General features: G+C 36.0%; 1 protein-coding gene across 1 annotated transcript in view; it reads right to left on the bottom strand.

Annotated features, from left to right (window-relative positions):
• The window catches only part of LOC132126053 (A disintegrin and metalloproteinase with thrombospondin motifs 7-like), a 92,753-nt gene that overhangs the window by 25,053 nt on the left and 44,407 nt on the right, over positions 1-23,293 (bottom strand). Inside the window, exons 13-18 of the mRNA XM_059537054.1 lie at positions 23,073-23,206; positions 18,459-18,579; positions 18,087-18,331; positions 15,522-15,669; positions 2,332-2,458; positions 1,997-2,210 (exon numbers count right to left, since the gene is read on the bottom strand). Of these exons, the coding sequence (XP_059393037.1) occupies positions 1,997-2,210; positions 2,332-2,458; positions 15,522-15,669; positions 18,087-18,331; positions 18,459-18,579; positions 23,073-23,206 (989 nt within the window). The remainder of the gene's footprint in view (positions 1-1,996; positions 2,211-2,331; positions 2,459-15,521; positions 15,670-18,086; positions 18,332-18,458; positions 18,580-23,072; positions 23,207-23,293) is intronic.

Here is a 23,293-nt window from a genome sequence, read left to right as displayed (position 1 = left end):
CCAAATTGAACTGAATCGTTTGAAATGGTTTGCGTCTCCAGTACACACTAATCCACAAATTACTTAAGTTATTCAGTTTATAAAGTGCCTGACATTCCTTCTGATGCGAAATAAACCAATATCCCGAGTTATTCAGTTACTCCTAACAGTACATTGACTAAACTGCTAAAGAGAACCGATGATGGGATGTGCAGGAGCAGGGCAGTCTCGTCCTGCTGTGAGACAGCATCACAGTGTTAAGGTGCGGGACATTTCAGTCACACGCTTGAGGCCAATCACAATGAACTGGGTTGCTGGCCAATCAGAGCACACCTTGCTTTTCAGAACGATGATTTTTAATCATCAAAAAAGCGAAGTTTTTTAACTTTAAACCAAATAAACACATTGCATTACACCAAATACACAAAATTATGTTCTTTTTAGCAACATCATAAGACCCCTTTAAAGAGTATATATATATATATATATATATATATATATACATATATATACATATATATATACATATATACATATATATATACGTATATATGTATATATACATATATACGTATATATATACATATATATATACATATATACATATATATATACGTATATATGTATATATACATATATACGTATATATGTATATATACATATATACGTATATATGTATATATACATATATACGTATATATGTATATATACGTATATATGTATATATATATATATATATATATATATATATATATATATATATATATATATGTGTGTGTGTGTGTGTGTGTTTTATTGTTTACTGTGCAAATGTTCTGCTATATATTAAAAAACCCTATAATAATTTCTTTAGTTTTCTGTACACCAGCACATCAAGTCAAAATACAATTTAAACAAAATAGTTTATTTTATTTTTTTTCTTTGAGGTGCTTAAAGGGTTAGTTCACCCAAAATGGAAAATACTGTTATTAATTACTCACCCTCATGTCATTCCAAAATTATAAGACCTTCGTTCATCTTTAGAACATAAATTAAGATATTTTTGATGAAATGTGAACGCTCTCTGCATAGACAGCAACGCAACTGTAATCCAGAAGGTCCAGAAACAGAGTAAGGACATCGGTATAACAGTTCATGTGACATCAGTGGCTCAACTTCAGTTTTGAAAGCTACAAGAATACTTTTTGAGTGCAAAGAAAGCAAAAGTAAAGATTTATTAAAAAATTATTCTCCCCGAGTTATGTCTTCTGCCATTTTAGAGAGTATCACAATGCATACGCATGCTTTTCAGATTACGTTTATGCACACGCTTTCTCCCCTGAATGTAAACAATGCTGATTATATCCAATACGTTCTTGGGTACTCTCCAAAATAACTCAAGGGAGAAGAACTGTTAAATAAATTATACTTTAATTAATAATTAATGAATAATTAATAAAATGTTATTTTGTTTGCTTTGTGCTCAGAAAGTATTCTTGTAGCTACGCAAAACTGAGGGTTTAGCCACTGATGTCACATGGACTGTTTTAACAATGTCCTTACTACGTTTCTGGACCTGGGAACACTGTAGTTGCGTTGCTGTCTACAGAGGGTCAGAGAGCTCTCAGATTTCATCAAAAATATCTTAATTTATTTTCCGAAGATTAACGAAGGTCTTATGGGTTTGGAACGACATGAAGGTGAGTAATTAAATACAGAATTTTTATTTTGGGGTGAACTAACCCTTTAAACCAAAAACCATGATTTTTGATTGGACTTAAAATGCACTTTACATAAATTACATACTTTTTTCAGACTATAATAGCAGGTAATACATTGGTGCAATGACATATATCATGGAACTGAAGGATTAGTTTTGTTAGTTCTACTAAAATGTGAGGGCTGCACAGACAATCTCAGTAAAACCTTTCTTCACATATCATTTTGTATGCTTTATAAAAATATGAATCATAATCATATATAGTCTTGTCACTCTTTGAACTTCAAGAGATGTTCCTTGTGGCTGATATATGCTCACCTCTGACCAGCTTCCAGTGGTCCAGTCAGCAGGACAGGACACATGTGTGTTACACCGAACAATTGACTCAGGCTTAGGCAAATGTTGACATTCAGCTGGCTGAAGCGCTTGTTGCTCATCCAGCCCAAGGCTCTGAATACACAGCACCGTTCTCTTACTAAGCCCAATGTCCCCACAGCTAGATGAGCACTTCTGCCACTCTCCAACCCACCATCTGATGACAAACAAACATCACAGGAATTTACTGCACTGATGATGATTGCCTTTAAAAGCAATCTAGTGGACTGCTGCTGATGGGTGTGTAAAGTACTGAACTGTCCAGCAGTAAAACTCACATGGCAGGACATGCCCCCTTATTACAGTTGCTTTGCTTGTCATCCGGCCTAGTAGATGGATCACAGTAATGTTCCTCAACAATTCCAGATGTTCTCTCCACACAGTGCACAACTTGCCTCTGCACACCTGAAAAAAGACTAATTGTTGAGCAGCCATTTACAAAAAAGATACGTTGCACGTGAAATGCCACTAACTCTAATAATTTTCCTTCAATATGTCTCTTCACATTTTAATTTGGCTGGGATTTAGAGAGTGGCAGTGTTTAATAATCCAGTGTTCCTTAAGAACACAAGTACTAGCCAATGATCTTCTTGTGTTTTGATAAAATTTTGGATTAAAATTTTCACATTGTCCTATTTAATAAACTCTAGACATATATGCTAGGATATGACTATGCTGAATGTAATAATAATAATAATATAAAAAATCTTAATCTTAACAGTCCTGTGGTTCTAAAATACAGATAGCAGCAAAACAGGCTTATTTAATCTTTGCTGTATGTGTAGATAAATGTTTAACATTGTTATCAGAGTGACAAAAATTTAAACCCCAAAACCTTTTATGACCTAAGTTTGATTAAATTATTTAAAATGTATATTTTTTTGATAACTTTGAACATGAATACATAGCTTAATTCATTTTACATGTTATTTGATCTAATGGGAGCCCTTCATTTGTAATTCTGCTGTTATGATATAGAATAATTGATTTACCTGCTGTGCCAGACCAATTAAATGATGTCATTTGTTTGAGCACTTCAGTCAAATTAAAGATGAGTAGCGGGTAATTGCATCTAAAAAAAAGTCATATTGAAACTCTTCAACACTATTGAGACTTGTGCACTTGTAGTATGGGCATAGTTTCCTCTTATTCAATTGTATTTTTGTAATTTATTTAATATGAAATTCAAATCTATGTTAATAAAGAACTATTGGTGCCATGTAATAATCCTTCACAGAGCTGTTGAGAGTTAACCAGCAAACTTTAAGTAGGATGTTTTATTAATACAATTCATGGGGCAGAAGCTGAAAACATGTTTCAATGCTCTTGAATATTACTGCGTGTAATGCAATCACCCATTATAACGTTTCCACTTCAATAAAAAAGCTTTTAATGTGAGCATATACATGGACGTGCTTCATAATAGATTTAAAATGCTATCTTTGTGGGCAAATGTGTTGGATGTGTAAATCACTATCTAGTCACCAAACAGGGCTTGAGAGAGAGTTGCTAGTGAGGATTCGGCCACAGTTGCCAGATCTTTGTGGGGAGCATAAAACTAAATGTTTACAGAATAAAAACGGCAAACTCTGGTAATGAAGAATTCTATGCTATTTCATTCGGTTTGGTAGTTAACCTTTTAAAAAAATCATGCTAAAAACATTCATAAGAGCAACAGACAAAGTTCTTATCATCATCAAAAGCATTGTTAAATAATAGATGATAAATTTATCCACACCTAGCATGTAGTAAAGTATCAACACATTGTGATAGATAAATAAATAAAGTCTAATCAATGTCTATCCCCCCAAAACAGACAGCACAGAGAGTTTAATGAGTTGCATTTTAGGTGTTATTAGGTTGTAGGTGTTATTAAACATCTCCCCTACGATGGCATGGCACCATGACAGATTTATTGTGAAGATAAAAGCCCACAAGAGTGTGGTAAGTTAACTTTAATTTTAAACTTTTTTTTTAATCCCTTTAAAGATTTTATTCTGATGATGTCTGCAAGATAAAAAAGCTACATACATTTTTTATAATATGAGAGCTTGTTCACTTTCCCAGTAAATTAGTATTTTCCTTCTACAGCGGCACTAGCAGACCAATAGGGAGTACGTTAAATAGGTACAGATAGGAGAACTTTAAAACAAAAGTCAAATTTATTTTATCTATTGAGCCATGCATACTAGCATTTGCCTCCTGCAGTGGTGCTGTCTGTCCTGCGGGACCATCGTGAGGCAGGTGGGAAGAGTCATCATTATAAGGGGCCGTTCACATATCACGCCTAAAAACGCGTGGAAAACTCTAGGCGCGGCGCTTTCTCCTTCTTTCCAAAGCGCTTGGGCAGTTGCACTCCTGAGGCGTCTGTCATTGCTAAGCAACCATGACCCACTCTCTCCATGAACACGCGGAAATTTCAGCAAAGGATAAATGGATTTGCAGCACTAAGAATCGCTTTTAGTAGCTCTGCTATTTAAAAATGGCTATCCATATACAGCTATGGTCAGCTGTTCCTTCGTCTTGGCTGAGCTTTCAACGTTGTTACGGGAAAGGATGAAGCTGATTGGTTAGTTCTTGTCATGCGGCGTCGCTTACATTATGAGCACGCATACCGCGCGCCTACATTGGAAATAACAAACTTGAGCACGCAAAAGATGCGATATGTGAACGGCCCCTAAAGAAGACCATTTTAAATGTATTGAGATGATATGTGTTCTGATTATTTGTGTATATTCGTACTAATTAAGAACATTAACTCTTTAAACTTTTATTTTTATTTTTTTATATTTATTTTCCACTGGCACAACATGTTATCTGTGATTTAACTTGTAAGCTATATGTAAAGAAAATAACAGTATACTTAAAACTACCAAGCCAGCAATGACATGTGGGGCCCAGATGAGGGCATCATGGGCGGCAAATGTGGGCCCCATTATGTATGGGCTTGCACCCGGCATCCACATTGGGGCAAGCCGTGGAAGCCCAGACATACTAAAAGTGGGACCTGTAAGGGTACTTAATTGGGCAATTCATGTCAGACCCATTTGGGCCCCACCTGCTTAGAGGGCTTTTAAAATGGGTTTGCACCCGGGATCCACACGGGGGCCAGCCGTGGATGCCAAGATGGGTTTTAAGTGGGACCTGTAAGGGTCTTATGTGGGTCTTAACTGGGTAATTCATGTCAGACCTATTTGGGCCCCACCTGCCTAAAGGGGTTTAAAGTGGGCTTGCACCAGGATTCAACCATGAATGCCCCTATGGGCTTAAAGTGGGCTCTGTAAGGATCTTATGTGAGTCCTAACTGGGCAATTCATGCAAGGCCTATCTAAGCCCAACCATGCCAAATGTTTTAAGGAAACAATTTAAGAAAAACTAAAAACGAAGAATGAATATAAGTCCAAGATAAATACAAGACACTTGACGCTTTGAACTGCAAGAAATATATTGTTAAATTGAACAACAAAAATTATCTTTAAAAAAACAATTGAAATGTCACAACATACCGGTTGTGAAATATATATGAAATATTTTTATAAAATATATTTTCTCTGAAAAAAAAAACATCTCTCCAAAAAATACATTAATACAAAGTACACTCATGGTGTCTGTGTGGTGGACGCTCCTTTACAGTACATGATATTTACATATTATTGTAGCCCAGTTTGTACTAAATACAGTGTTTTCAGACTTTAACCACTAATTTTTTTAGAAGCAACTGAAAAAGCACAAAATTCAGGGTATGTCTAAACTTCTCCAGGCCCCCAAAACCCCCTAGAACTCAGAGGGTTAAGAGCAAGTTTTCTCTTTGTTGTCCATGCCATAGGTGCAGATTTATGTTTCTTTCGGTCGGTGCCCACTGCCCACACAGCATAACACATACTTGTAATATCTAAAGGGCGAGAGAGCATACAGCTTTCTTGATATAAAACTGGACGAGGTGGCGGCGGCTGCGGCGGCACTCTCTCTCACTCATATAGTGAGGGAAATCCACATGCGATTCGAGCAGAGGTTAGACTTCTCATGGACTGAATATGTGCTCTGCAGTAATAATGTGATCAGTGCCTATGGTCCACATTGAAAGCTGTTCTGGGGCAGTTTTTTACTTCTCATTTTCATAAACATATATACATATAGCAATAGAGCTAATACAGTGGCTGGAAATTTGTTAATCCTTCAGTTCCTTGTGCTTCCCCATTTTCATAGAGAATGGTTTATGGTTGCTCAGTGTGCTTTGGAAAGAAGGTGGAAATGGCCCAGCCACGGAGAAGGGAAATCTATATAGAGCACCTTATTGTAATAATTAAAATATCGATATTTGGCACTCAATATCAATTCTTGTTATCGCATGTAGAAGGACAACAATATATGGCCATATTGATATATTGTCCAACCCCTAACGTCAAGGGTGGTGAGGGAGAAGGAACCAGCAGGTCGGTTACTGGTAGTAAAAGGTGCTGTCCATGACCTGGTAAGCTCCTCATGTACCTCTGGGAAAAAAGGCACCAGGGTGGGGCGCAGAGAACAAGTGCAAGCCACCCTGAACAACCAATTGTCCTACCTCTAGGGCTCGGGACGTGGTGGAGATTTCCACTCGAGCCCTACTCTCTCGGCGGCCCCGAAAAGCATAGCCAACTTTTGACTGATTGCGAAGTGCTAGAGGAGTGAAAGTCCCCGAGGGTTAGTTCCCTGGAGGGTTTGCCACCACTGTTACCCTCAGACTGCCCGTGCTACTGCCCAAAGTAGTCCTCACCTGGTTGCCGCCACGACAAACACTAGATCGAGGCAGAGGCAATGGAGCTCTGCTCCCCTGGAGATAACAGAGCCTGGTCCGCAGCTCCGAGAAGGTCATCTTCCAGCAGTGGGAACATGACTCATCCACGAACGCTACCTAAGCATGTTTATTGCCCAGTGTGACGAGTGGGACGGCCAGTGGAGTAATTGATAATGAGTGAGATCTGCACCACTCACCAGTCTCAGTCCCACGGAGGAGTTCCGGAAGAATAAATGAAGGAGTAACGACAGTGAAAGAAGAGAGAGAACCAGGCCTGGATTTTATTTTGTGTTTTGGTTCTGTTTGTGCACAACATCCGTGAGGGCCTGTTTTGTTATTTTGTGTTTATTTTATTGTAAAATATTTATTTGAATGTTAGTCGGTTCCGGCCTCTTTCCCAACCTACAAAAAATTGTTACACCCAGACACGTGAGGCAGCGATCGTGACCATCACCCGGCGCCAGGTAATGACCGCATGTAGAAACGCATGGGTGAAACGGCATCTTTAAAAAGATAATCCATCATCTTTACAAAGATGCACCTGTGTAAGCTCATTTAAAAAATTAGCACTTTCAGGGGAATGCTCTTTTTAATGGGCTGAGACACACTGGGGAGATGGCCGCTTGCAGTACAAAAGGGGGTAGTGCAGCCTGAAGTGCACAACCCATTTGACACTGCTGATGCGCTGTCCGCCAACACAAAAAGCTCCCTAGAGCATGTTGAATTCATCATCACAACAAAATTATGGCAGGAGCAGAACAATGCTATCGCTCCGAAGCAAAAAGCGGTTATGCGTTTCACCTGCTTCCTTTTTATGCTCACACTGTGATCAGCGGCAGTTGGATGGAATCCCCACTTGCCAATATCCATTGGCTCATGTAGTTACAGTCGAGGTAGATTGGTCTCTCGAAGAAAGATCCCAATTCGTCACTCACGACGTGACTCGTTGTGACCAGTGTTAGGAGTAATGGCCTTTAAGTATAACGGCGTTACTAACGGAGTTAAATTTTCAGTAACGGAGTAATCTAATTAATTACTTTTCCCATCATTGCAACACCGTTTTCGTTACTGAGAATGTAAAGTGTCGCGTTACTACAGTTTGGTTGAATAAAGCGCGAGGTGTCATGCTTTGGTTAGTGTCTACACATCAGCTGCCTGACACCGTTGCAAATCTGATGATGATTGGCTGGGTGGGCGGTGCCCTGCTCACACTGTCTCACTGTCACTGCACGTTTTGACAACCACTAAAAACAAGACGGCATCAGCGGTAATGGCGTTCTCGAACTGGAAGTACCGGGAATTAAAGGCGAGAATGTTTCTGTAACATGCACGGTATGCCCAGGAAAAAAGACTTTATCCACGACTTTATCCACATCTTATGAACCACCTCGCATCAAAACATGCTAACATGTTACTGTAATGAATATTTAATGCTGTGTTCACACCAGACGCGACTTGCGCGAATAAACCTAGTTTTAAAAGTATTTCATGTGAACGCACCATAAGAGTTGGATAGTGTTCTGTTTATTGTGCAGTAACGTTAGGCCTAATATACAGTTACAGAGATTTGCACTAATGGCCAGGTTTTCCTTTGTTTCTTTTTACCCAAGTTTAAATTTGTCTTAATTTTGCGCTTGAATTTTATTTTCAATATTTATTTTTTATATGCTTTATTTCTATGCATATCATATGGCAGGCTGCAATCTATTGAGTTCAAATAAATACAACATTTTCTAAAATACTTAGTGTTTTTATTCTTCAATCAGTTAATATAAACATCTTATATATTAAAGATGTTATATGACATAATAGCATTATGGAACATAAAAAATAATGTCACAGTTACTTTGCTGAGTAACTAATTACTTTTACAATGTGGTAACTGAGTTACTAACTCAGTTACATTTTAGGAGAAGTAATTTGTTACTGTAACTAATTACTTTTTTAAAGTACGATGATCAACACTGGTTGTGACTGACTGAAAGGGAACTACAGGTGCATCTCAATAAATTAGAACGCAGTGGAAAAGTTAATTTCAGTAATTCAACTCAAATTGTGAAACTCGTGTACAAAAAAGTTGCGACACTACAAATTGTGAATAAAAACAGAATGCAATGATGTGGTAGTTTCAAATTTCTATATTTTATTCAGAATACAACATAGATGACATATCAAATGTTTAAACTGAGAAAGTTTATAATTTTAATGGGAAAATAAGTTGATTTTAAATTTCATGGCATCAACACATCTCAAAAAAGTTGAGACAATGCCATGTTTACCACTGTATGGCATCCCCTCTTCTTTTTATAACGGTCCGCAAATGCCTGGGGACTGAGGAGACAAGTTGCTCAAGTTTAGGAATAGGAATGTTGTCCCATTCTTGTCTAATACAGACTTGTAGTTGCTCCACTGTCTTGGGTCTTCTTTGTCGCATCTTCCTCTTTGTATGGTTTCTTTTTTGACCTATAGAGTTTTAGCCAGCAATGGCGAATGACACGGTGGATTGCGTTCACAATGTTTTCTGGAAGTATTCCTGAGCCCATGTTGTGATTTCCATTACAGTAGCATTCCTGTATGTGATGCAGTGCCGTCTAAGGACCCGAAGATCACGGGCATCCAGTATGTTTTTCCAGCCTTGACCCTTATGCACAGAGATTGTTCCAGATTCTCTGAATCTTTGGATGATATTATGCACTGTAGATGATGATAACTTCAAACTCTTTGCAATTTTTCTCTGAGAAACCCCTTTCTGATATTGTTCCATTATTATTCGAGTCGCAGCATTGGGGGAATCAGTGATCCTCTGCCCATCTTGATTTCTGAGAGACACTGCCACTCTGAGAGGCTCTTTTTATACCCAATCATGTTGCCAATTGACCTAATAAGTTGCAAATTAGTCCTCCAGCTGTTCCTTATATGTACATTTAACTTTTCAGGCCTCTTATGGCTACCTGTCCAAACTTTTTTGGAATGTGTAGATCTCTCAAAATGAGTCAATATTTGGCATGACATTTCAACATTTGATATGTTATCTATATTCTATTGTGAATAAAATATAAGTTTATGAGAATTTCTAAATAATTCCATTCCTTTTTTACTCACAATTTGTACAGTGTCCAAACTTTTTTGGAATTGGGTTTGTATTAAATAAATTCAATGCACACAGATTGAAGTATTTTAAGTCTTTGTTTCTTTTAATTGTGATGATTTTGGCTCACATTTAACAAAAAACCACCAATTCAACAAAATTAGAATACTTCATAAGACCATAAAAAAACATTTTTAGTGAATTGTGGGCCTTCTGGAAAGTATGTTCATTTACTGTATATGTACTCCATACTTGGTAGGGGCTCCTTTTGCTTTAATTACTGCCTCAATTCGGCGTGGCATGGAGATGATCAGTTTGTGGCACTGCTGCGGTGGTATGGAAGCACAGCTTTCTTTGACAGTGGCCTTCAGCTTATCTGCATTTTTTGGTATCTTGTTTCTCAATAATAATATAACAATTAAAAGAACCAAAGACTTAAACTATTTTGGTCTGTGTGCAATTAATTTACTTAATACACGAGGTTAACAATTTGAGTTGAATTACTGAAATAAAGTAACATTTCCACAACATTCTAATTTATTGAGATGCACCTGTATAGAACTTTATAACTTGAATAAAGTTAAATATTAAAACTTATTTAATAATTATTAATTATTAGACTTTATTTTATTCCGTTTGCAGCATGTTTTTGCAGCACTGAACAATAATCACAGACATCTGTTAAGATTGCATGTGCAGCTGAGCAAAAGGAAATTTTCATCAGGAATCATTTGCTGCTGTAGAAGGCACTGTACTGTAGGCCTATATGATAATTTGTATATAAAGTGAATTACGGGCTTCAGAGCTCATAGATGAAATGCGGTCATGTCATCTTATTTTCTGAGGCACATTAAGAATTTTTTTCGGTAAAAGTGTTTTCATCAGTTTATGTGCATGTTTTCTTACCGTGTAAGAATTTTAACCTACTTAGTTGAGTACATAAAGTTTTTAATCATTTTTAGAATTAATCTTGGCGTTCCCATTCAACATTTTTTATGCGATATACCAAAATGTACATGTTATAAGGAATCACGTACATTATGGTACACTATATGCTATGCTAAAACTATTTTTGCCTTCTGTATTGCAAATGGGAATTCAACGAATTAATGACAATGTTTTACATTTAAACTAGCCTACCCACATAAAGTTATAGTTAAGAGTTCCTTAAAAGCATGCAATAAAGTAATTTGTAAAAATTGTAAGCTATTGAATAAAAAAAAAAAATCTGCTACACACATATCAGACAAAATTGTGTTGAGAGAAAAAACTGAAGGTATTCAGACAGAGGAACATAAAAATATGAGCAGCTATAAAATTATTGTACAAATATATACAAATTACAAAATATGTGCAAAATTGGAATAACGCATAAAACATTTGTAAACAAAGCACCATTTCCATCTAGTGAGTTGAAGAGAAAAAAAATCTTCACTACCTGATTAATTTGCGCAAAAATGTAACTTTTTACTATTTTGCTGCTGTAGGAGAAGGCACTGTAGGCCTACTGTATATGATAATTTGTGCATTTTAGAATAACAAATTAGCATTTCAGATGCTTAATTTCTAATTAATTCCTCTTACCTTAAGACCAGTAGTGCTATGGGCAATCGACTAATATGTTTTTGTTTAAATGTTGTGGGATTGTTCGTGCGTTAGCATGAATTACAGCTTAATTTAGCAAAACAATAATTTCAGGGACATTGTGAGATGCAGGCTATTTTTTGAAGGCTTTCTGAAACTGCATAGATTTTCCAACTGAGTTTGAGTATATTTGACATAAGTAGTAGCAGCCATCTGGGCTACAACTTCTTTGTCAAGGATAACCCAATGAAGTTGCAGAACTTATTTCCATTGGGGCCCCATTTTGGAAAGTGTTTTCTCATGGAAAGTGAAAGTGAAAGTCGTGACATTTGCCAAGTATGGTAACTCATACTCGTAATTGGTGCTCTGCATTTAACCCATCCAAGTGCACACACACAGCAGTGAGAAGTGAACACACCGTGGACACACACCTAGAGCAGTGGGCAGCTATATATGCAGCGCCCGGGGAGCAACTGGGGGTTCAGTGCCTTGCTCAAGGGCACTTCAGCCATGGATATTGAGGGTGGAAGAGAGCACTGTTCATTCACTCTCCCCCACCTACAACTTCTGCCAGCACCGAGACTCGAACCAGCAACCTTCCGGTAACTAGTCCAAGTCTCTAACTATTAGGCCACAGCTACCCCATAACAAAACAAATGGTGATGGTTTCAAATAGATTTGAACACCATATATTTTGTCAAACAATTGCCACGTTTCCACTGAAATTATCCAGAACAATTGTACTAGGAAATGTTTTCCCCAGGAACTACCCCCCCCCCCCAAACCTGTTGCTTTCTGCTCTTGCACCACGGTCTAAAGTACTGTGAAGATTAGGCAAATAGTGGTTATGTAGGTCTGCGCGCGTTTCTCAATACAAAGTACACAAATGACTATGAACACATTTTCTATCATATATGCCTATGAAGGACAACTGAACCAATCAGAGTGGGTTAGGCAAGCATTGCATGGCAATTTCATTTGAATTCCATGCACAACATATCTTCGGCTTCAGCCATCACACACTGGAAGTTTACAAATAAAAGTGTGTGTTCAACAAGCTGAAAGAAAGTGATTTATTTCTTTGTTGGAAAGATTTTGTCGTCATTATAAAAATTCACTTTCCCATGCACCCACATAGAAGAAACAGATAATTTGGGTCACGTACAGCTAACAGACAGTTAGCTTATAGTTTATTCAGTTAATTCATAAGCTAGCAAACTGTGAGAGTCTTACAGGCAAATGTAATGCTACAGTATGTGTGTAATGTCATTATTTTATTGAGCGATAGGCAATGGGTTTAATCAATGACATTATTAATGGATTTGCTATCAAGCATCTTCTCATCACCTCCTCAACCTGCTTCACTTAGTTAAAAGAAATTACAATTTTCTCCCTGAACCTCCCCTCCCTGAGTTACTATAGCAATTCTCAATGCAGCAGTTCAAAATGTGTTTAAGTGTTTTGAATGTGAAAAATCTTGTCTTTATAGGAATGACCAACAATGGCAAAATTTTTCACAATCATAACACTGCCTTAAACTCAATAGCAGAAAGATGAAAATTCCTGCTAGTATGGCTAGTATATATATATATATATATATATATATATATATATATATATATACACACATATATATATATATATATATACACATACACATACACATACACACACATATATATATATATATATATATATATATATATATATATATATATATATATTTTTTTTTTTTTTTATTGTCTAGTATGGAAAGCATAATCAATAATGTTCGAGCTTATTGATACTACAGTCTTACATAATTTACCCCAGGGATTGTTTAAAGCCATAATTCACACAAAATCTAAAATTAATTGACTTTTTTCTTCAGTAGAACATTGATGATTTTAAGCTGCTACTTTGATCTGAGTGAGTTATAAAATGCAAGTTAGCAGCTACACATTTTTGGCAATAAAAAAAAAAAGCATATCAAGGAGCACAAAATGAAAACCCATGGTTCCTGATGATACATTGAGGTCTTATGAAGTGAAACGATCAGTCTGTGAAAGAAAACGAATACTATTTACAACATTATTATCTGTAATCAATAGCCTAAGGCAACAGGAAAATATGATTATTTAGTTTCAATTTGGTTCTTCTGAAATGAATAAAATGCAATAATATTATTATCATGATTATTACTTTTTTATATAGTTATATTTAATGGGTCACACTATGTGAAGTTTGTGGACCAAACCAAATCTCCAGGTGCTCTAATGAGAACCAGGCTGAAAAACTTATGTGCACCCCTGATTATTAACATATATTTAACATATATTATGATATCACTATAGCATCCAATATTGATGCGACATTAGGATGTTTTACATAAAAAAGCAAATAAAGCTCACCTTTTTACACAAAGAGAAACCATAAAAACTTTCATTTTGCCACCACCTTTCAAGTGCATATCACCATGAATTACATATAATAACATGTATGTTTCTTGCACAGACCAACTGTTAAAACTGAATATATTGTCAAAAGCCACAGGTATTCATTTTGTGTTCTTTGATATGCTTTTCTTTTATTCTCAAAAATGTGCAACTGTTAACTTGCATTTGATGTATCTCCAATGACCATTGTTTCAGCTAAACATCTTATTTACTGTTCTACTGAAAAAAAAAAAAGTCACCTGGTACATATTTGGAGCCTGAGGGTGAGTAAATGTTCACTTTTGGGTAAACTACCCCTTTAATACTGGGTTTCGGTACTCATAGTAATAATGTTATAATGAGTTGAATGAAATTATAGATAAAACAGCAAAATCTGAGCTATTCAAAGTCCTATGTGAAGCAGGATTTTGAAACAATGATGTTTCACTGCGGGCGGTGCTACCCAGACCAACATAACAGAAATTAAATCTAGACGTCTGACAAAATCCATGCTTCTAAATATATGTTTTTTTCATACTAAGCAGCATTTAAATAAACAAATAAATACATATTTAAATATAGACACTTTAATTTCTACAATAAAGCAGCTCATCAGTGACTATGCATTTACTCAGGAAATAAACATTTCCATGTCAAAGAAGGCAGAGCCCCAGAGCACACCTACCTTTTATGTAATAGCCACAAACCAACTGTAGTTTGTAGGTGTTTGCCAGTTGAAGCAAACTTTTCTGAAAAGCTCTCTTAGGCAAGCTGTTTCAAACTTCCAAAACAACTCCAAACAAAACAAACAACTCCTGTTTTTGTTCGAAATGACATCACATCGATTCATTCCATTTAGTCTGAATTATATTGAGGCCTTTAAGATGGCTACATGCACAGTATTCATGAAACAGTGCGTGAACAACAAACATTAGTAATGACTTGTGCACCATGTCTGTCCACAGTCCAAAGGTGTGGTCACATAAGCAAAGTTATGGTAAAATCTCGCTGGCAAAAAAGGTCTATTGTCTATTGTCAATTGTGTAGTGATGCATGGAGCACCGCTCACACAGAAGCCACCATGCAGCCATGCAGGGAATTTGTGTGATCAACTTGAACATAAGCAAACTTTTTTGCCCTTAAGTGAAATTACTGAATTTCACACATAAAATTTCACAGAGCAAAAGAAAATGTGACTGCACTTTAATATCTTATTAGACCATGCAGTTAATATTCCACCATTAATAAAGTCTTGCTTCAAATTACATTAAATTTTAGTTCATGTAGCATCAGCTGGTCTAAAGTCTGTTTCCTATAAAGTTCATGGCCTGTTTAATTCAGTGAAGTTCCCTGTCTGCCAGCATTTTTTTGTTAAAGCAATATCTGCCAGAGAGTTAATTTATAGTCTGTTTGTTCAAACTAGCTATAGAGCTAGATTTAACAAACAGATCAACTCAGATATTTCCCGCACTCTTTACCATTTGTAGTATAATATGAAACTATAACAATGCGGTTACCTAAAATATATAGGCAAATCAGTCCTGATTGGCTCAGCTTGTGCATGTGCGTAGGTTGAAAGCAGAAATGTGCAATAAGACGACTCCTTACCAGTTCCACATGTGGCACTGCATTCAGTCCAAGCCCCATAAATCCACTGGAAATAAGAGACAGCAGTGCCATTGTTGGAGTCGACAAGAATGTCTCTGCTTATGGTGTACTCATACCTCACCCCTGGATTGGTCTCTTGAAAAAGCAGCTGGAGTACATTGAGGGCAGATTAAAGAGAAACCTTGATACATCAACACACAAACAAAATACAAACCCATAAATCTCATACTTAGAATCTAGGGCAATTGCCATATAATCAGATATCAATTTGTCAGGATTCTATGACATTGTATTGGTATAGTTGTTTTTATTATTATTTTTTTATATATTAATTTATTTTTTATGAAAAAGGTCAAATTAATGAATTAGCAATTTTTTTTTACAAGTCAAGTACTTAAAATTAGGTATCAGGAAAGTAAAATTTTCTTGTTTAATTCCATAATATTAGCAGTGACCATTATGTTTGTCATTAAATATTGTACACCGGAAAGTATGCATTATCGCATACAACATTATTATTTTTAGCACACATTTCAATTACAACATTGTGATACATTGCACCATTTTGACTGTATGAATGTATTTTATTGTGAGGCTTTTGCCAGCCCATAACGTAAAGTACATATTTCAGTGTTGAGATCAGCAACTATTTAAAAATATCTGAAAATGTGAAATTACATTTCCCCAACAGATGAAACAGCATATAATTATGACAGACTTTTTTTTTTGTCTTTGCACAGCAGAGCAGTAAAACCCCAAAAGTGAGGTTGTAAGCTGCTCTCTTCCACATGGGATTTAAGAATATGGAGAGTGATAAGAGAATATTTCATTTTTCTGCCTCCTGCTGATGAAGACATCCTTCTTTCTCCACCCACGCAAAGGCTGTGAGCCAAAGACCTTGAATCGCTCTGTGGGAGGAGGTCCACAGAGGTCTAGAGGGCCCCTCTGTAACACATACTAGCCCAAATCCCTAATAAACAGTATTTTCACTTTAAAGGTGCTGTATGTAAGATTTTGACTGTACTAAAGCATAAAAATACCATAATATGTTTGCGGTTATTTAAGAAACATGCTAAGATAACATGTATATCTGAAAAACGATGCTATAGTCTGTTAATCTCCTTTAAAAATGTGTGTTCTGGGCCAGAATGTCTGTCTATGTTTTATTTAGTGAAACTCGCCCACTGCCAATTTACCCAATTGTATTTCGGCACCCTGGGTTGCCAGTTGGTGGAAAACACAGCGTATGTCATTTTATTCATCATAATCATTTTGCTTTTTAAATGACGAATGGAATAAATTTATACTTTAATCTTTTGTTACGGAAAAAGATCATAAAGCTACTTCCTGCATTTTATGAAAATACATTGGGTTAAGCCTTTGATTTCACTTATCTTGTCAGATGCTTTCTCAGTTTAAATAATTTACTGTTGAAGGAGGATGCCATATATTTATGTGTATATTTCTTTTTAGAAGTCTTTACTTAAGCAGCGAATGCTCTGTGCTCACAGAAATTGGCAGCTTTAATTATTCATAAAGAATAGGCCTGTTATCCATTATAGTGTTTGAAGCAGTAAATGTTTCCATGGATAATACCGTCTGTTCTCTTTTTTCATCAAATAAGTTGTTTGTATATCTTTCCATGCAACAAATGTGAGATGTTAAATTATAATGGATACCATTTTAGGTCCCTATTTAAGGCAAGACACTGCAGGTGAATAGGGCAAAAAAAATAACTAATAGTTATCACCTTACTTACCCAGTTGATTGGTTACATTGATTATTGCAAACATTTTTTGTATTACAAGTTTTCAAAAATGTTATATTTAAATATGCAAATGAGGCATTATTTAATGAAATATGTGCTAATTTGCATAAATGTCTAGTACAAAAATCTGAACACTAGATGAAGTCAGTTTTTTTGACATATTAGAGTCAAATGTTTTTACAGAGGGAATTCTGGTTATCTTTTTTTGTCACTCCATAATTCAGAAAATACTTTGAAGAGCCAGAAAACAATATATTTTCACAATTTTGGGGGGAATAAAATGTTGTATATAATCAAGGAAAATATATATGAACAAATCCCTCTGTAAAAACCTTCAGAATATAGACAGGAATAAAAATGTCAAGTTTGGTGTGTGTAAGTGCAACTGAAGTGGAGATTTATGGCTCAGTGTTGAAGAAAAAACTCATTTTGAGAAAACGGCCTTTAAAAATATGTATTGTAATTGAAATCTATTGACACAAACAGATAAAGTGCTGTAAAAGAAACACTTAACAGTGTCTTTTGGATGCTTTCCTTCCACTAGTTTGAAAAAGCACTTTATGAAAAACCAAAAAGCCCAAAATCTCAAAATTGACAGGTGCTTGAAAAAACAGTGTTTTTGCCTGCAGTGTCTCACCTTAAACTCTAAACCACTTTTCATGCACAGATTCACTAAACTGTGACCTAGTTTAGCAGAGCACTTTTGCAGGTGCCTGTGAAAAGAGACAGGTCTCAAACATCACATGCTAGATTCTGCTCATAAGCAGTATGTGAGACTTCAGCATGGGACTGAGTACCTGAATCCACACTGGCTCCAGAGTCGGTCCGGGGGAAGATAGATTTTCCAGCTGCCCAGTCCTTTCGTAAGTAAATACTGTTCCTGCTGCTTTATACTCGCCATTCCACTGGATCGTCCAGCCACCATTCAGGAAATATATTTCAGGGTCATTGCTGCGCAATGCCAAGTAGTTCCCAGCCTCTGCAACTTCCTCTATATGGATGTCCCGTGCTCCTTCCGGAATTAGACCTATGTCTACATACCCTGGGAGACAAAAATGACCTCAGCTTATTCAAACAAATAAAGTAGAAAGAAAACAAACATGCAATGTTATATTTATCAAATTAATGCTGCTTTGAGTAAAATATAAACTGAAACTCATTTTACAAACCGAGCCCTTCACTGTTCTTATAGGTCTTCCTCACTGTTTCACACGTAGATCCATTTCCATGGCACACTCCACACTGATCCTCAACAGCGTCCGAGTCAATCTCATAATCACAGCCTAAGTACTGACATGAAGAGACAGATCATAAATTTAACTACACAATTAGACTAGAGTGATAGGAATTATTGTGATATTTTTCTCAGCCGGTTGAACTCTCATTTTGACACCACCCATTCACTGCGGATGATCCATTGCTGGGAAAGTGATATAATGTTAAATTGAACAAAATCTGTTCCAGTGAAGTAACAAAATCATCTACGGATGGCCTGAGGGTGAGTAGACTTTTAGCAAATTTTGATTTTGCTTTCTGTATATAGAGTGTAGAATTGTTCAAAGGTACTGGCCACCACCATCTTTGTTATTTTAGCAAAGTTTTAATGACCATATATTTACATTTCTTTATTAAGATACAAACAGAATATAAAGAAAATATGTACACTAAATTTAAAACCACACTTTTTCCATAACAAACAGGCAGAAGTCAGTATTTAGTGTGTCCTCCCTTATAACTATGTACATCTTCAACTCTTTGGGGAGACTGTCATGAAGTTTCTGGAGTAATCTTTGATAATATTATACCAGGCTTCTTTCAGCACTTCCCAGAGTTCTTCTTTAGATTTAGAGTAGACTGTCTTTTTTTTTTTCTCTCTGTCCAGGTGATCCTATACTGCCTCTATATTATTTAGGTATTTTTTTATTTTTTTTTTATTCCGGTCATTTAATTCAAAACGCATTTAATACAATTATGCAAATAAACAATCCTTTAAAGAATTTTTTTTTTTACCAATAGCTATTCCTCATTTTCAAACAAACAATATCAAACTACTGGTTTGTATGCAGCCCCAAAACATGACAGACCCTCCACCATGTTTTACAGAAGGTGGCATAAACTCATTCATCCATCTCCCTCCTACTCTTCTTCTCACATATTGTTGATGATTGGATCCAAAAAATTACCACTGGGATATGTCAATCCATAATACTTTTTTCCACTTATCTTCATTCCAATCTTTGTGAGCTTTAGCATATCGTAGCCTTTTCACCCCATTCTCCTTCCAAAAAGTGGCTGCTACCCTTTACACAAAGACCACTCCCAATCAAGCTGCCAGTTGCTGAGCCAGGTCCTTGCTGGGCTTCCTCTGGCATCTCAAAGATGAAACTAAGAAACTTCTCATCTGATTTTTTTAGTTTTATAGGCCTTCTAGTTCTTTTTCTGTCCTTGGGCTCTCCTGATTCTTCAGATTTCTTGAATATCACTTCTTGGGTATCTAGTTTGTTGCTGATTTCCCTTTGAGAGTGTCCTTGCTGATGTAAAATTAAAATTTTATGTTTGTCAATTTCTGTGATCTTTGGCATTTTGAATGGAATAATGTTACAGAGAGTTGGTCTTATACATATTAGCAAACAGCTAACTCATACAACATGTAATGCCCAGGTCTCCAAAATAAACAGGAGATCACCTTGAACAAACCTGGTGTAAAACACCTTTTAGACATGTGATAGCAGGGGTTAGCAAAGACATTAATTAGGGAGGTCACACTAAACACATGGTATTGTAGTCTATATTTTTTTTCATACAAATTTCCTGTATTTTCTAGTTGTATTCAAATAAAGAGACTGATAAATAAATATATGGTCCTCATACTATTGCCATAACAATAATTCACAATTTTAGATAGATTAAATGTAATACTGTAGAAGATCTGCATTTGAACTTAAGGGTTAGTTCACCCAAAAATGAAAATTATATAATTAATGACTCACCCTCATGTCGTTCCAAACCTGTAAGACCTCCGTTCATCTTCGGAACACAGTTTAAGATATTTTAGATTTAGTCCAAGAGCTTTCTGACCCTCCATTGAAAATGTATGTACGGTATTCTGTCCATGTCCAGAAAGGTATGAAAAACATAATCAAAGTAGTCCATGTGACATCAGAAGGTCAGTTAGAATTTGTTGAAGCATCGAAAATACATTTTGTTCCAAAAATAACAAAAAATTACGACTTTATTCAGCATTCATAAAGTAATTCATAAAGTAATGACTTTATGAATTTCTTCACTGATAAAATAGATAACATCAGAAATACAATAGCGAATGTAGATTCTACAGCATCTAATACTTCAGTTTCATCCATCGCACCCAAAGATAAACTGCAGTGTTTTACAACTATAGGACAGGAAGAGCTAAATAAACTTATCACTGCATCTAAACCAACAACATGTTTATTAGATACTGTACCCAATAAATTACTGAAAGAGTTGTTACCTTTAGAAGAAGAACCGCTTCTCAACATTATTAACTTGTCGTTATCTTTAGGTCACATCCCAAAACCATTTAAGCTGACGGTTATTAAGCCTCTTATTAAGAAACCACAACTAGATCCTAGTGAACTGGCAAAATCTTCCATTCATGTCTCAAATTTTAGAAAAAGTTTTGTCTGCTCAATTGAGCTCCTTCCTGCAAAAAAACTATCTGTATGAAGAATTTCAGTCAGGTTACAAATGACTTGCTTCTTGCGTCAGATCAAGGCTGCATCTCATTGCTAGTTTTACTTGATCTTAGTGCTGCGTTCAACACCATAGATCATGATATACTCATAGATTGATTACAAAACTATACAGGTATTCAAGGACTGGCTCTAAGATGGTTTTGATCCTACCTGTTCGAACGCTACCATTTTGTTTATTTAAATGGGAAGTCATCTCATTTATCACCAGTTAAATATGGAGTGCCACAAGGATCCATCCTAGGTCGCCTTCTATTTTCAATATACATGTTGCCCCTTGGTAATATTATTAGAAAATACAGGATTAGTTTCCACTGTTATGCTGATGATACTCAGCTATATATTTCAACAAGACCAGATGAAACTTCTAAATTATCTAAGCTAACAGAGTGTGTTAAAAATTTAAAAGATTGGATGACCAATAATTTTCTCCTATTAAATTCAGATAAGACAGAGATATTAATTATTGGACCAAAAAACAGTACACAGAATCTAGTAGACTACAGTTTGCAACTAGACGGATGTACTGTTACTTCCTCTACAGTCGAAAATCTGGGTGTTATACTAGACAGCAACTTGTCTTTTGAAAAGCATATTTCCCATGTTACCTAACTAGTCTTCTATCATGTTACAATCCATCATGCTCCCTAAGGTCAAAAAACTTTTGGTAGTTCCTAGGATAGCAAAGTCCACTAAAAGAGGCAGAGCTTTTTCGCATTTGGCTCCCAAACTCTGGAATAGCCTTCCTGATAATGTTCAGGGTTCAGACACGCTCTCTCTGTTTAAATCTTGATTAAAAACACATCTCTTTCGCCAAGCATTAGAATAATGCATCTCATAATTTGTGACTGCAGTTGCATCTGATCAAATGCCCATTTTTATTCTTTATTTTTGGTTAAACTAATTAATTTTAATTTACATCCCATGGTAACTAGGATATACACAAGCTCCAGTCTGGATCCAGAACACCTGAGAAGAGATGATGCTGACCCATCAGAGGACCTCAGATGATGCTAACCCTAAAACAACATACAGAACTAACAAATATTGCTACAAGCGTGATTGCATCATATAATAATTGCTGTTAATAATGTTCGTCGTCTGGTTGACTACGCCTTGTATTAATTTTTCTGAAAAATCCTGTCATATGCACATAAACTGACAGTCACCACTTATAAGCTACTACTAAATATTGTAGAAACTTAATTTTCTGTAAAGTTGCTTTGTAATGATTAGTATCGTAAAAGGCGCTATACCAATAAACTTGAATTGAATTGAAATGAATTGAATTGAATCTTCTCTTCCCGGTCTGTTGTAAATGCGTTCACAACACTGCAGTGACGCTGCTGACATATAGAAAGCTCTCGGTCGTCAGAAATCTCTCGGACTAAATCTAAAATATCTTAAACTGTGTTACGAAGATAAACAGAGGTCTCATGGGTTTGGAACGACATGAGGGTGAGTCATTAATGACATAATTTTCATTTTTGGATGAACTAACCCTTTAAAGCATAAATCTAGGCTATGCGTTGACAGTTTCAGAGAAAACTGCAACATTTCATTCACTGACACACTTCACTTAAACATCTGCTGTTCAAGTGTTCATTTTTAAGTGCTTAGAAAAGTAACAGTTCTCCGTAAAAATTTCCAGTTTTAATGTCTACATCAGTTTCACGAGGCTAGGGGATGGTTCAGTGAAACTGAAAATGTTTGCAGAAAATGTTTAACTACTTTATTGAATAAAAGCCTCATTGAAAACAATAGCTTCCTTCTCTGTATTTAACAATAATGTGTGTAACTTGGGTCTGGGGTCATACAAGGACTCATTCAAATATTTATATGAATTAAGTTTGAAAAGAAGAGAGTGGAAGATTGTTTGCTGTTCTCATGATTTCACACCCCACTGTTTTTGTCGGACTCTTGTGGTATTATTTCACAATAGACTGACACTCAAGCTGACAGACCATCAATGGATTACAATGAAAATGACAAGCAGAAATTTACACGGACCATCTGAGACTCAGCAAAGAGGTCAAAGCCATTACCAACCTTACAAATGCCGTTAATGCATATGTCATGGCTCTGACTGCCTTCATAGCACTGTGTTCCGTCTATGACAGTGTCCAGCATCCTCTCGGAAAAGTGCTCATTCACAGGTCTACAGTGCAGCTCACACGGATTAACTGGAATGACACAAACATATCTGTGAAATCTATTTATAGAGTGCTGAAACATGAAAACGTGAATGGCACATGTCTGCACATATAATG

The sequence above is a fragment of the Carassius carassius genome, chromosome 3 (genome assembly GCF_963082965.1).
Source record: "Carassius carassius chromosome 3, fCarCar2.1, whole genome shotgun sequence".
In the NCBI taxonomy this organism is placed as follows: Eukaryota; Metazoa; Chordata; class Actinopteri; order Cypriniformes; family Cyprinidae; genus Carassius; species Carassius carassius.
This window is presented reverse-complemented; position numbering and strand designations above follow the sequence as displayed.